Source organism: Gastrolobium bilobum, unplaced genomic scaffold (genome assembly GCF_033153095.1).
Source record: "Gastrolobium bilobum isolate Gb01-03AN ecotype WA unplaced genomic scaffold, APGP_CSIRO_Gbil_v1 utg14062, whole genome shotgun sequence".
NCBI lineage: Eukaryota > Viridiplantae > Streptophyta > Magnoliopsida > Fabales > Fabaceae > Gastrolobium > Gastrolobium bilobum.
In genome coordinates, this window is record NW_026898155.1 from 162,725 (window position 1) to 175,933 (window position 13,209).

Consider the following 13,209-nt stretch of genomic DNA (forward strand, 5'->3'; position numbering starts at 1 on the left):
AAAATCTTCTGCAAAAGTTATTTGGAAGATGGGTTTTTTGATATCTAGCTCTACCATTAATCTGGTGCGAACGATATTCCAATTCAGCAAAAAACCAAACCCTAAACCAAGTTTTTCACCCGTAAACTCAAAGCAGGATTTTTTTTTTCTTTTCTTTTCAGTCTGCTATTCTAAGCAGGATTCAAGCTGCCTAGTTGTGTCGTTGCGTGAGGCCGTAAACACTAAACGTGGTTTTTTCACCTTAAATATCTGAATTTCTTAGGGAAGTGTTCATGATTTCATGAGCGCAAGTCGTGACTTATGAGTTCATGTTCTTTTTTTTTTTTTTGTATAACTGAGTTCATGTTCTTGCAACAATGATCTCATTCCCTATTCCTATGTGTCTGTACAACAGGTAAAATTACTCCATTTGACTCTTAGTCACGCTCTAAGACACATTACTGCCTAAATTTGGGGTCCCATACACGAGGAACATCCAGTTGTGATGTGTGGTATCCGATTTCATAACAAAGATTCTTCTGAGTAAATTCAGATTAATGTGCACACTGCGATGCAGCTAACCTTAGGAAAGGCTTCTAAGGCGTGCTTCTGTGCGCCCCCACAAATATTAAAACCCCCATAAAGGAAGCTTCATCTTTGTCCAGGTTAAACTCATGACTATGTTACAAAATTGCAGCCTGCATGTGGTAGACTTTTTTAAATTATCTTGAGCATTTCCCTTTTGAGTATGCCTGATCGTTAGGGGCCTCGGCTATCCTTAGCACCCTAAAAAAATAATAAAAATAAAAAGTAAAATTGCAGCTAAGCTTGTTCTAAACTAGAGCAAAACATTAAATAATTAGAATCGGCAATTATATTTTAAAAAGCCCTATATTGGAGAGGATCCTACTAATCCTCGAAAAGTTGACCAAAAATATATAGATACATCGAGCCTCTTATCAGAAATCGCATTAATGATCCAGAGGCAGTTATTAGATACATACATTTTCAAATATGAAACCTAGTTCTGCACAGGATTTTCTATATTAATTTCTTTTTCTTTCCTGATAAATAATAGAACCATACAACGAATATACAGACCACGAATCCGAAGAATTTAGCATTGGGAAAACAAACCTGCAGGAACATGAAACAGAAGATTCAGATCTAAGGTTACAAGGCCTTTCTCAAATGAGTTAGATCATTTATCACTATCAAAATGTGAACAAAAGATAACCCTTAACTCTTGAATTGTGTTCACCAGCAATTAAAACAAATTATTGATCACGTTATTTACAAGAATATTACACAAGTAACATTCAGATGTTTAGGTCAATATATTAGCTATAAACAGCCCTCACACAAGCTGTCCATTCATAAGCAAACACAATGTTCGAAACTAAAAAAAATGTTGGAAACTAAAACTCGACTGGAACTACATATCATTTGAGATCGGGGCCATGAAATTATCAATCGTCTTTCTGATGCAAAACACTAGGCAGGCTATTATTACCATTGAGAGCAGCATGGTATATTCGTTTTTCAGCTAGTCCAATATCAGAAAGTATCAAATTACCCTGCAAAAAGAACATACAAGACAAAATCAAGCTGGCACCAATGGCAGTTACGCAATAACATTTAAACAATACAATAAATGTTGCTCCCCTTGGTCACAAGGAACCTCTGCTTCCACAAAATAGTGAATACATACCATGGAGACGAGTACCTTAGGCTACACAAGTATGGAATTGAAATAAAGAAAGCAAAGGAATGAAGATTTTGACATTCACCAAACAACACTTGTAAAAAATAAAAGAGACTGTACTATTTAAGAGCGCACCCCACTTTGCCTTGCTAGAAGAAAATGAAAATTAAAGGAATAAAATCATTCGTATAAATTTGTTGAGCAAAACAGCAGTGTATGGTACGCACAAACAGAAAAGCTAATATTTTTCTATATTTGAAAAGTTGTATAAGTTATGACTTATCAAAGATGTGCATAAAAACAGTTTCAAACGAATATAACACTTAAAAAGAACAATCAATACGATAAAAACTTTCAATCTAATGATAGACTTTATGAGAAAATCATCCAACAGTATTACTCAATAGTGTAAAATTTATTTTGATTCACGACTATGTCTACAACAATGAATAACTTTCGGTGGAAACAAGAGTCTGAAAGAAATATTTTATATTAGATACATACCACTAACACCTATTTATTCTATCTATCTAAGTCGACTAGTAGTGAGGTACAACTCGTACGAGCGAGCCCCACTAACAAGACTACTAATACTAAGTTAACATCATAAGACTCCTAAAACACCAAGTCCTAATATTCTAACACTTTCTAGAGAGTCAATTTCTCCCAACCCCCAAAAAAAATCCACAGTTGAATGGGCACTTTATACATGCATATCATGCTCAAAAAATTTCAAACTAATCCAATATATTCTCTACTCCAACAAAACATTACAAAATTAATTTACAATATACTTTTTGAACAAAAGAAAATACCACTTATTAAATGATGTTTTTTTATGAAAATACCACTTATTAAATGATGTTTTTTTATCTTTTTTCTCAAAATTTTGACACACACACACATGTAAAGATTGACTCCAGCAATATAATACACACACACATACACTCCAGCAATATAATACACACACGCGCACATGTAAAGTACATGTTAAGATTGACTCCAGCAATATAATACACACACACACTCCAGCAATATAATACACGCGTGCGCGCGCGTACGTGTAAAGACTGACTCCAGCAATACACACACGCGCGCGCGCGTACGTGTAAAGATTGACTCCAGCAATATAATACACACACGCGCGCGCGCGTACGTGTAAAGATTGACTCTAGCAATATACACACACACGTACGTGTAAAGATTGACTCCAGCAATATAATAGGCAAACACAAACACACACACGTACGTGTAAAGATTGACTCCAGCAATATAATAGGCAAACACACACGCACACACACGTACGTGTAAAGATTGAGTCCAGCAACATAATAGGCAAACACCCATATCCTTCCTAACTACTTAACTCTACAGTAGTCAGTAGAGAAGCATTATTGGATCTAAAACCAGAATAAATACCTCACTAGCCATCAATCTTCTAACATTATTAGCATATAGTTTGGGATCATCCATCTCCTGCTGTGAGGGATAGTAAACAGGTAACCGTACCACCTCCATATAATTTACAAACTGACAGAGGAGAAAAATTACATGGCGCACCTGCCAAAATGAATGTAAACTTAAATTAAGAATAAAAACAAATGTTGCTAAGGAGATGACAATATCTCCAAATTAAATTTAGCAAAAAATTCAAGTAAATAAACTTTATTAGCTCATTATTGGAAATGCGCACATAATATTCTACACAAAAAAATGATTAACAGAAGAAACAATTTGTTTCTCCTAGATGGCTAGCACAGCATACTTTGAAGCACAAAAGCTGGTCTCCATTTGCCTAAAATGAACCTACAACCTTTTACATTTTACACAAGTAGGAAGCAAATGTTTTAGGCACTCTTATACTGAATTACGGACTGACAAGTTCCAGCTATCATATGAAGCCAAGTCTTCCACTAGCTTCCCCACAATTTTCAAACATGAAAACAAACTTCGATTCAGCACAAGGTATAATAAATAAATATTCATATCCTAAGGTACAAGTCTAGGTTTAAAATATGACATACTTATCAAAGCAGAGCAGCTTAGATGTTGGGTACAGGATTAGCTTCTATTATCAGAATTTGGCAAAAATAATGAAAACTTCATTACTATAAAAGTACTTACCCCAGATATGGAATCCCAGGCAGGGCTAAATCTCTTGTAATGGTATCTTAAAATTACAGGAAGTACTGGTGCCTTTGCCAAAAAACCACCAGTCTTGAATGGAAGGAGGAAGTCTCCATTTGTGGTTGTACCTTCTGTAGAATAACCAATATTATTAAATTAAATGATTACAAGAACACTGATACACATGAATAATTTAGATAATCCAAATCACTTTTGATATGAACCAAATATTGACTATAATATGAACCATGCTGGTGCCACCATATGCAACAAATAGTTCACATATTAGCAACAGAATATGTAAATAAACTAGAAGAAATTCATGGTAAGGAGTAACATTTGAAGATAAAGAGATACGAGAGATGAAGCCACTAAGAAATGAACTTAAAAAATGAATCTTTAGGTTGAAAAGAGATTTTCAATAAATTCAAAACACTAAGAATTCTGGGCATTCACTTTCAAAAGGAATTTTATAGTCGGTGGAGTCAAAGACATAAACTTTTGTCTGTGAATGAGAACATGTATGCAGTATTCGTTTAATCAATAATAGGATAAACTAGGTAAAGAAATGTTGCAACTTTGATCATAAAATTGGTTTTACCAAAAAATACAAAAAGTTGCATATGAAAGTGAAAAATCTACATCAATATTTTTATATGATAGCATCCTTACAAAATCAACCCTACCTAAGGCCTATATGTTAGTATCGATAATCTGCTCCGAATTGAGAACTCAATCCCAATTTTGTTAAAAGGATGATGACCTTGATCCAACCCCCTCTCCCAAAAACAAAATGAAAAGGGAAAAAAAGAGAGAGGATGATAACCTGGAAATAACATCATTAATGGAGCAGACTTATTCTGATATGCTTCTCGAATTCTTTCAGTGACAACAGCTGCAGGAAGAATGTTCACAGGTTAGCGTCACCAGAGATTTTACCAACCTATATGTCCTAGAGGCAAAGATCGGATATAAATCAAGTCTAGCCACCAGTTGCAATTTGCAACACTAAGAAAAAATTATATATATTAAACGGGGCATTAAGATCCTAGTTTGACTGACTAATTCCCATGAACACGCATAATATGGCAAGATTGCTGGGGCACCTCCAGACATGACTGATAGCAACAGCATATCCAAAAGCTAAAAGGGAAATTCACATATTACCACAAGAAATCAGTTAAAATTAAGTAAAATAATGAATATTTGCTTTTGGTCAATTGTCAGTGCAAAGAATTTACAATGTTAATGAACCATATGATGCTACCAAACAGACTGAATGAAACTTTTACTGAAAGTGAAATCCTTTAATTACCCCCAATGATCAGGCACTCTCTTTCTACAAATGGTATATAGAGTTTTACATTGACTAATCCAATTCATACTTTAAAATAAAACAATCAGGAGGTAACACATATACCACAGAAAAGAAAAAATTAAATGCATGTGCATTTTTAAGATGACATTATCTTTCATTATTTCCTAAATTGTATATTCAAATCATTTAATTTCTGCATTTAAAAAACTACCTTCATATCAATCACAGATTGCAGATTCAAATAGCTTAATTAAGGCATGAGAAGCAATGGATACAATTGAAAATGCTACTATATGAATTGTGTTATATCTTTATCAACAGGCCAATTTTTTTCTTTTTTAGCAATTTTCTGATAAATGATAAGTATAGCATCCCCACTTTTCATCCTTTGGCCAATTCCACTTTATTTCTATTCCTGTACAAATATTTTCAGACTTCATATACATCCAAAACCAATTCTTAACAGGCTCACCCTTCTGCTGATTGTAAGTTAGGCTGTCGGAGCTAAAGGGAACATTGTTTTCACTAATAATAATACACATATTTTTCCACTTCCGCGCCAATATTTTCATTAGGATATATATAACAATAAACCCTCACAGATTCAAGCAATATGTGATAAACATTGTTTTCTTAGAAATTTAAAATTCAAAAGGCAAAATACATCACGCAACTGGTATGCCATTAAAAATGCAAAGAGAAGAACCACACAAGACCGAGAAAGAGGGAGGAAAAAAGGGATTTTACATTTTTACTGTATTTAAATTGAAATCATTTTCATATTTATTACAAAGTTCACATACGCCAAATATCTATGCACCTGAAACACCCTTGAAGTCTGATGACTTTGATTCCCGCTGAACATAGACACAGCCAAGGCACTTGCTGTAAGAAAAAACATACCATAAAATATATAAGCTCTACGTTCTGAATAATCCCTTATAATGTGAAAATAATGCACATTGAATCATATCAAATGCAGCATTCTCACTTTCAGAACTACATTTTGATCATTACTAATATGAAACTTCAATTTTGAGTCGAGAAAAAAATAAAGATCTGAAGAACTGAAATGAAGCAATAGGATTTAAGTTTGCAATGATCCATAATGCATATAATTAAACCAGGAGAAACCAATAAAAAGCCAACAGACCTGATGAGACCAACGAGTGGAATTTTAGCCACTGACCTCTTCATCAACGACATCCACGATTTAAATAAAACATTTAAAAAAAATGTCAGTAACAAACATATGTACAAGATACATTCATAGAGGAAAAAAATTCTCACATCACAAACCTTAGCAACAAAACTTGGGAACGAGTAAGACATGTGATACAAAATATCCAAGTATGACACATGATTAGAAATTATTACGCCAGGTCTTCCCATCTCTTCAAGCTGATGATTATTACCTTCCTTCTTAAATTGAAACAGACAGAAGAAATAAGTAGAATTAAAATCATATGCCGAGACAGAACATTTTGATTGCAAAATACAATGAAATAAGATGGATAAAAATTTGTTATCTATTAATTGCTAAAATACACTCAATCGTCCTTTCGAGAATAATAAGGTGAATGAAGACACTGTTCCTCAGTAGGTATATTGGCAAAACGCGTACAGAAAGTACAACAAAATAAAAGGAAAAAAAGAAGGAAGAAATCACGTAATTCACAAATATAGGCATGTATTAATCAATCTTGTTACCTTGTCTTTATAATTGATATGAGAAACACAATACGCAAGTCAATGACATTTTCTTCTATTTATCATAGTTATCAAATGTGGATTGCGGCATGTCACAGCCAACCCCGAAAAATGCTATAGCGCTATAGCGGGTTGTGGTTGCGGAAATAGCGGAATAGATATATGACAGAAATAATGACAAAAAGAAACATTTTTTAAAGGCAAAGATAGCAGAAGTGACAGAAAGAGACACAGATAGACTAAAAAACCCTTAAAAATTTTCTGTTACACATTTAAATTTTGGAAAAATTGGCATTTTGCCTCATGACAGCAATATGACCGTGATTTGCGATCGCAATGGCCGCTGTTACGTTCCGATGCGGCGCGAAGCGGTTTCTTGCAGTGAGGCACCGCAACGCCCATACGGCGCGGCTCGCGGCGCTATTGCGGCGCAATTAACTACTATGCTATTTATATTATCTGAAAAGCTGCTACCTAAACTGAATGGCATGCAATACTTCTTTTTCCCAAAGACAACAAGGAATACAGAGTTAGACTCTATCTTTGTGGAAACAATCAGACTAGAAATAATAGTTTTGCTATCTCAAAACCAACGTATAGAATTGGCCGTGCATTGATTTAAAAGAAGCGAGAGAACGATAAATCCAGTAAGTGAAATCCCAAAACAAATTCAGAAGGGTTTTTTCAGCAACTGAAAATCGAGAAGCAGAAAAAGGCAATTTAAGTTGCATAATTTAAAAAAACCGTGCAGCGCATGCATGACTAAGTAACAAAAACAGGTACCTGAGTGGTAGAGTGATAGGATTGAGGGATCCAATAAAAGCCAAAAATGAAAAGAATGACCCTAGAGAGGGCCCTTCCGCAGCCAACAATAACAGCCCTCCTCCAACCACCCATGTGAGCGTAATCTTCCTGCTCGTCCTCCCCATTCGGGGTGGAGAATAGGGTACAAACCCTACAAATGAAGTAATAAAAGAGCAAAATGGTGAAGGCGAAAACAACTCTAATAGGAAGGAGAGTGACCAACGCGAAACCCAGCAAGAGCTTCTCCTTCGTCGCCAACTCTCCCCGTCCCATGGTTCCGTACACATCGCGCCTAACATAAGCGGCGAATTTCTTCTCTAGGTCTTGCAGCTCCACGTTCTCCGACGATGAGACCGAATCTGACTTCAGCAGAGGACGATCATCTCGAATACTATTGCTATTGCCATTTCCGTTGATATTTGATTTCGCTGGTTTCGAATTCAGGTCTTTCAGTTCTGACTCCATATTCGGTAGTACGATTGATTACCCTTCCATATACATAAATAGATTGATTTAGGGTTTTTGGTCAGAAAGAAAGGGAATTGCAGCTGCAGAGATAAGAACCAAAGAAAGACGAATGCTTGCTAATTGCTTACGCAGATCCCCATCCTGGGATTATTATTATTCTATTCTATTTTTATTTTAATCTCTGTATTTTATTTTACTTTTTTAATGATATATACGAGTTTTTTTTTTTCAAATAAAATTAAATACGCTGATCATAAGGAACGTCTTTAATTAAGGGATATGGTTATGGCATTATAATTGAGATATTTATAAGTGATGAATATAAAATACTGGAAAATTTGCTTTAAATTAGGGAATTTAACCGATTTTGTTTTAAGTAAATAACTGACTTATTTTTCTACGAGTTATAATTAAAAATAGAAAAGCAACTAACAAATCAAATAAATTTTACATGTCAAAGTATATGAATAAGATGCTCTACTAAATATGATAACGACGTGGATTTATTTAAGTGAATAATTAATTGGCGTATTAACTATAGAAAGTTAAAATAATAACAGAATCTATGTATATCGTTGTGAAGCACTTATACTCTCTTATTAAATCGGACTGGACCGGTTGGCCCAAAAAATTAGCCCATCAATTGGTTTGGTTCAAGCAACATATTGGTTATTTCATTGACCCGATATCAACCTTGTACATCGGTATATTTAGTTGTTGGTTAATACTTCTATTTTTATTTTAAAAAAAAATATTTCAATTTTTTAACCGTTGATCCTATTTCACATGTAACAACTAGTGGATATCATGGATATTATTGTATTTGTATTATTTGCAATTTTATCTCATGATGAGTTGTACATGTTCTAGAACACTTCTTTTCTTGCCACGCTGTCTCACTACAGCTCTATTTATGTATTGCATAGTGTCTCTTTTTTATTAAGGGTGTGCATAACAATCAATATGTTCCTTGATACTGTTTCTGAAAATAAATTATTTTTTTCTATTTTTGTGTCTTAGAACATTTTTTGAGGAAAAAATTTTTTTGATAACATGTTCTATTTTTATTTTGAGAATGAGAATTACGTTTGATAACACAATAAATAATATAATAAAAAATAATTCCTATTAAGCATAAAAAAAATTCGGACATCACTTTTCTTTTCATGTGGTATGGTGGTGGCGGCGTGCTGGTGGTAATCGCGGTGGCGATGGTAGTGGCGGTGGAGTGGTGATGGTGATACAGCGATGGTGGTGGTGATAACATGATGGTAGTGGTCGTGGTGATAGCATGATGGTGATGGTTGTGGCTGCGATTGATGGTGGAGGTGGTAGTGGTGGCGCGGTGGCGATGACGTAGTGATGGAAATGGTTGTAGTAACGGTAGTGGCTGCGCCGATGGTAATAGTGGTTGGTGGTTGGTGGTGATGGTGGTGGTGACAGCAGTGGCTGTAATGATGGTGGTGGTGACATTGATGGCAGTGGTGGTAGTGTCGCTGTTAATGATGGTGATGGGCGGTGGTGGCGGCGGTGGTAGTGATGACGATGACACTGGTGGTACGACGACGACGACGATGATGGTGGCGGTAGTCGTGTTACGATGATGGTGGTGGTTGCGATGATGGTGGTGGTGATAATGATGGTAGTGGTGGTGGGTGATTGAGAGAAATAAGTATTTCTCATTTTGTGCCCTAAAACAAAAAAAACAGGATTTTTTTATTTTTATTTATTTGTTTCCCAGCACAAAAATTAAATCGGTTCATCCCGAAAACAAAAAAATAAAACGATTTTACCAAACGAGTTTTCTATCCATTTATGTTCTCGAGAACAGAAATTTTAAAAAAATGATTCTGAGAAGGTTGTCATGCACACCCTAAGTCAAAAATATAATATTTCGTCTTTCTCTCTATTCTCTTCTCCTATTTTATTCGTTTCTCATTGATGGTATCGAAGCTCACTTTGAGGGCCTGAACCAAACTCTTCCCTACTAAATGGCTTCTGCCGAATCCAAATATGGGCTTGATGCCCATCATATAATAGTAAAACTCATAGAGAATAACTTCCTTGTCTAGAAGCAGCTGGTTGAACCAGTGATAAAAAGTCTCATCAACTTCAACGCTATCTAATCAACCCACAAATTCCTCATAGATACCTTACTGAGGAAGATCATACTGCAAATCAAGTTAATCCAGCTTATACAACGTGGGAAACTTAGGACCAGACCCTCCTCTCATGGCTTATGACCACTCTATCATAACCCATCATGAATAAAGTGTTGGGTCTTGTTCATTAATGGCAAGCATAGGAGAAGATACACAAATACTTTAATGGACTCCTGAAATCAAAGGCTAGACAACTGCGCGTAGAGTTACGAAGCATAAAAAAGGGAGGAAGAAATATTTCCGAGTACCTTGCTCGAATAAAAACACTTACAGGACGAACTCGTGGCCATCAGATCCCTAATATATGATGAAGAACAAGTTGAGCTTATTCTTAAAGGACTTCCTTAAGAGTATGAGTCTTTTATTACCACTGTCCATGCCCGTGAGAGCCCACTTTCAGTTGATGACCTTGAAATTGAGTTGTTGTCTCAAGAGTGTAGGTTCCTTAAACATCAGGAGTCCTTGCTTAGTGATTCAATATCTGTTAATGCAACTCATTACTCAAATATAGACTATACTGCATATGTTCCCTCCAAACCCTCTAACACAACCTCAAACCAGTCTTTGTTTGCCCTTGTTTTTCAATCTTCATAATAGAGCATGCAGCAACACTTCCCAATATTTAAGGGGGCATCTGCTTTAGCTAGACAAGGTAGAGGACTCTCTAATGGAAGGGGAAACAGAGGTAGAGGACGTGGAAGAAGTAATTTGCAATGTCAAGTGTGTTATAAAATTGGACATGGGGTTCACTCATGCTAGCATCGTTTTGACCCCACTTTTGTACCCACATAACCACCACCTTCTAATTCTCAATTTTTAACCTCACTAACACCACCATTTCCACCACATCAAAGCATCTTTCCTCCTCAACTATATCAATCAATTTTCACCAAAACATCTTAAGCACAACAAGGTGTTAATCAGACCTAAATTCCATTTTTCTTTGGCATAAACACATTTCAAAACACCCTCCAACAATCACAACAACGGGGCATTCAACAAAATCAGGCTCAACCCCATGCTTTATTGACTACTCAAACCCTTCCATATAACAGTCAAGGCCTTCTTCCTACTCCTCCATCATCTCAGCAAGGTTTGGAGTGGTTTCCAGATTCTAGGGCATCCCATCATGTCACCTCAGACCCACAAGATTTTCTTCAAAGTACACAACTGAATGGAGTTGATAAAGTCATGCTAGGAAATGGACAAGGTTTGGCTATAATAGCAGTAGACTCTTCACAATTTTCATCTCCTTTAAAATCACACACTACTCTATTTCTCAATAATCTTTTTTTGGTTCCATCTATAACAAAGAATATAGTCAGTGTAAGTCAATTTGTCAAAGATAAAATTGTTTATTTTGAATTTCATCCTTACTCTTGCTTTGTGACATCATAAGATTCTCACCAAATTCTTCTTGAAGGTGTTCTTGGTAGTGATGGGTTGTATAATATATATATATATATATATATATATATATATGACAAAAAGTTATTTTCATTTAAATTCTCTTACAACCATATCTTAACCGTTGATTTTCGTAATTCTAAAGGTTATAATTTATTGGGTCACATTTATTAACTTATTATTAATTTCTAATAAATTATAACCGTCAGATTGACGAAAAATAACGGTTAAGATATTGTTGTAAACGAAAATAAGTTGTAAGTATATCATTTATCTATGATAAAATTGTAAACATATGTTAGTGATTTTGTGTTACAAAAACTTTCAAATATTATTCGCTTATTGTAGTGCAAATGTGTGATAGGTTCCTTTTAGGCAAAAATGACAAGCTTAAGAGAATCTTAAAATTAAAACAACAAAAACAAGTTTTTCCCCGCATTTTCATTTGATGTCCAATTCTTAAATAGAGTTTACAATAAAACTGATAAACGTAAAATAACTAGGAAACTGCCAAAAATGTAAAATAACTGACACTAACACGAAGTAATTGTTCATTGAACAATTAACATGAAATAACCGTTCTATGAAATAATCGTTCTATGAAATAACCGATGTTAAACCTATCCTACGTGCTACACATGCTGGAGATTGCTAACTGTTGTGGGTACGTATCATCCCCCGCTCTTCAAGACAAACCTTGTCCCCAAGGTTCTTAAGCTCCTCATCAAGAAATGCTGGTTGACTGTTCATCAAGGAGCAGGAGGGTGGATGGATTTTGGCATCTCTGTCCTCGCGTGAAGCGCTCATCATAATTGAAACACAGTCCTTGTTCACGACGTATTTTCATCTCTTCGGCTGTATAATAATTTTTCCAGGATCCAGTATTGAGGTAATTATATGGAAGTTATTCAGCTAATTAGTACAAACTCATTTACAAGAATGCTGCCAAATGAAACTACTTCATTTTAAAGGTTGACTGCACCTAAGGTATCAAATAACTCATTGGAGGTTTTTCTCCCACCAGTGTTACGAACATACCCAGAACTAAAAGATATTTATCTTAGCCTTGATCACATTTATTGATTCCTCCTACCAAGCTTTTTCACCTTAACCAAATTGACTAATCTTAACCTCTCAAACAATTAGTTTTATGGATAAATACCTATTCATCTTCAAAATCCAAATAGTCCATTAGTTTCATTTGAAAATTTTAGTCCAATACTTTTTGATTTTTCATACAACAACTTGAGCGGGCTTATTCCTTCAAAAAAATGCAAGTGAAACTTCAAAATCACCCTCATTGGATTTAAACCCAAGTTCCGGGATCACATTGATGGAAGAAAACAACATAACCACGGTGACCAACGGGTGGGGTGGCGACTGGAGGGAAGTTGCAACAGGGCCAGTGAGCAGCGACAGGGGGTCAATCACTTGGTGGTGGCTGTGCTGATTGTTAACGATAGCAGCCATGGAGGTGAGGTGATATTATGGGTATTTTCATCTTAAAAGTGATAAATATGTTTAATTAT

The 13,209-nt window shown here is 35.3% G+C and overlaps 1 protein-coding gene across 5 annotated transcripts; it reads right to left on the reverse strand.

Moving 5' to 3' along the window:
- Nucleotides 1–336: 336 nt before the first annotated feature.
- LOC133313320 (lysophospholipid acyltransferase LPEAT1) lies at nt 337–8,241 on the reverse strand. 5 transcript variants are annotated; one of them, XM_061514678.1, is made up of 9 exons: nt 7,623–8,241; nt 6,429–6,551; nt 6,283–6,320; nt 5,950–6,014; nt 4,638–4,706; nt 3,809–3,942; nt 3,104–3,244; nt 1,493–1,556; nt 337–1,116 (listed from the first exon to the last, which is right to left on the reverse strand). In XM_061514678.1, the coding sequence occupies exons 1-9, from the start codon at nt 8,106–8,108 to the stop codon at nt 1,097–1,099; spliced, it is 1,140 nt and encodes a 379-aa protein (XP_061370662.1). In that variant the 5' UTR covers nt 8,109–8,241; the 3' UTR covers nt 337–1,096. The 5 variants fall into 5 exon arrangements, with proteins under 5 accessions (XP_061370662.1, XP_061370663.1, XP_061370661.1 ...); XM_061514679.1 differs by lacking the exon at nt 337–1,116 and adding an exon at nt 7,366–7,380 and having other exon boundaries at nt 1,136–1,556; XM_061514677.1 differs by lacking the exon at nt 337–1,116 and having other exon boundaries at nt 1,136–1,556; nt 7,611–8,241.
- Nucleotides 8,242–13,209: the final 4,968 nt, after the last annotated feature.